Genomic DNA, 1,660 nt, shown 5'->3' on the forward strand with positions numbered 1-1,660 from the left:
AAGTAGAACATTTGAGTTCATGGATTATAGACTTGTCTGTTTTCTTAAGGAGGGAGGCAGATGAATAGAGTTGGGAAAGGAGGTGGGGTGACTGGTGTATAATAATAGTGAGCAGAGTGAGATTCAGCTTGGTGGCAGGGAAGAGCAGGGAGCATTTAGGCCTTGAGTTATGTTTGAATTGAGTATATTCTCTCTAAAAGTCTAAGAAAAGATACTCAGATATATTTGTTCAGACATAAGGTAGAATTTACATTTTTTTATTCCCAGAAAACCATTTAGCTTCTTTGGCAGCTAACTCAACAAATTCTTTGACAGTATACATGAACACTGTAGTTAATCACTTCCCCGTTTTAGTTTATAGAATCTTTTTGGTAGAATCAAATCAAAATATTTTAGTTAAGTGTTTTGCACATAGGACAAGAAATCATAAATACTTTTTGGAAGAGTATTTTTCCTCACTAGTTAGTATTTGGAAACATGGGAATGTTTATATTACTTTAGAACAAGTACTTTTTACAGTAGACAGTTGCTTTACCATGCTTTAAAAATTTTAAATTGCTATTACTAGGTTAAAATTGAATTATTTGAAAGAAACTCTCACCTTACTTGTGAATTATTTTAAAGAAACCATCTCCTTCAAGAAACTCTTAATAGATAAAAGATCCTTTTATAAAATAGATATTTGAATATAAGTAGTATATTATTGGTCATTAACTTTCAATGCTTTTTTTGAGATTTTTTTGCATTTAGATTATTAGAAACAGCTAAGCAGCAAATGAAAGAATGAATGGAAGGATAGAGGGTAGAATTGATCAAGTTACATTGGTATGGCTTCTCGTTTCTTAGATGTTTTATGTGCTATTTCACCTTCTTTGATGTTTACAATTAAAGGTAGGAGCATTGCTTTTCGCGGTGAACGTGGCAATGACGAATCGCCCATCAAAATGATTAAAGTATCTCATTTGAAGTAAGTGACATCCTCAAAAAAAAAAATCTATAGTGTTATCATAATGGAATCTCATGGATTCTTTATTTTTTAGTAAGTGAGAATATGCTAGAATGCATATAGAATTTTTTTAGTGATAGCAAATGATAGTAGCCATATCAAAGAAAATACTTTGATCACAAAGCTAAGTTGCTACCACTTTTAATTCTGCACTTCTAAAAAGATGAGGGAACTTTTGTATGAACCTTAGCATTTCATTAGATTGGTAAAACCAGTAACCCAGTTTGTTCCACTACAGCTGAATTGATGTAAATGCATATTACCCACTAAGAAAGTGTTGGCATCTGATGAAATTCTTACGGCATTTCCACCACCATATGGGTTTATTGAGTGAAAGAACTCACTTTATTTATAATTTAGATCCATTTACTTATAGCATTTTTTTTTAGTGTTTTTGTTCCAAGGGAAAATATATGTAAAGCAAAATTACTAAAAATAGAAACTGAATGAAAACCAATCAGAAGAACAAAGAACAGGGAAACAAGAACAAAGAAATAAGTCATAAGCTCCCCAAAAGTTTTCAAAATTATTTTGGTTTTTCTAGGATCTTTGCATTCCCATATAAATGTTAGAATCATCTTGTCAGTTTTTACCAAAAAAAGCTTCCTGGGATTTTGATTAGTTTTACATTGAATCCATAGATAATTTGAGAAG

The 1,660-nt window shown here is 31.1% G+C and overlaps 1 protein-coding gene across 1 annotated transcript in view; it reads left to right on the forward strand.

The window, feature by feature from the left end:
- WDR11 (WD repeat domain 11) overlaps nucleotides 1-1,660 on the forward strand; it is a 53,352-nt gene that overhangs the window by 25,921 nt on the left and 25,771 nt on the right. Inside the window, exon 12 of the mRNA XM_023729879.1 lies at nucleotides 812-967. Coding sequence (XP_023585647.1) covers nucleotides 812-967 — 156 coding nt within the window. The remainder of the gene's footprint in view (nucleotides 1-811; nucleotides 968-1,660) is intronic.

This window comes from Trichechus manatus, unplaced genomic scaffold, assembly GCF_000243295.1.
Source record: "Trichechus manatus latirostris isolate Lorelei unplaced genomic scaffold, TriManLat1.0 scaffold00031, whole genome shotgun sequence".
Lineage (NCBI taxonomy): Eukaryota > Metazoa > Chordata > Mammalia > Sirenia > Trichechidae > Trichechus > Trichechus manatus.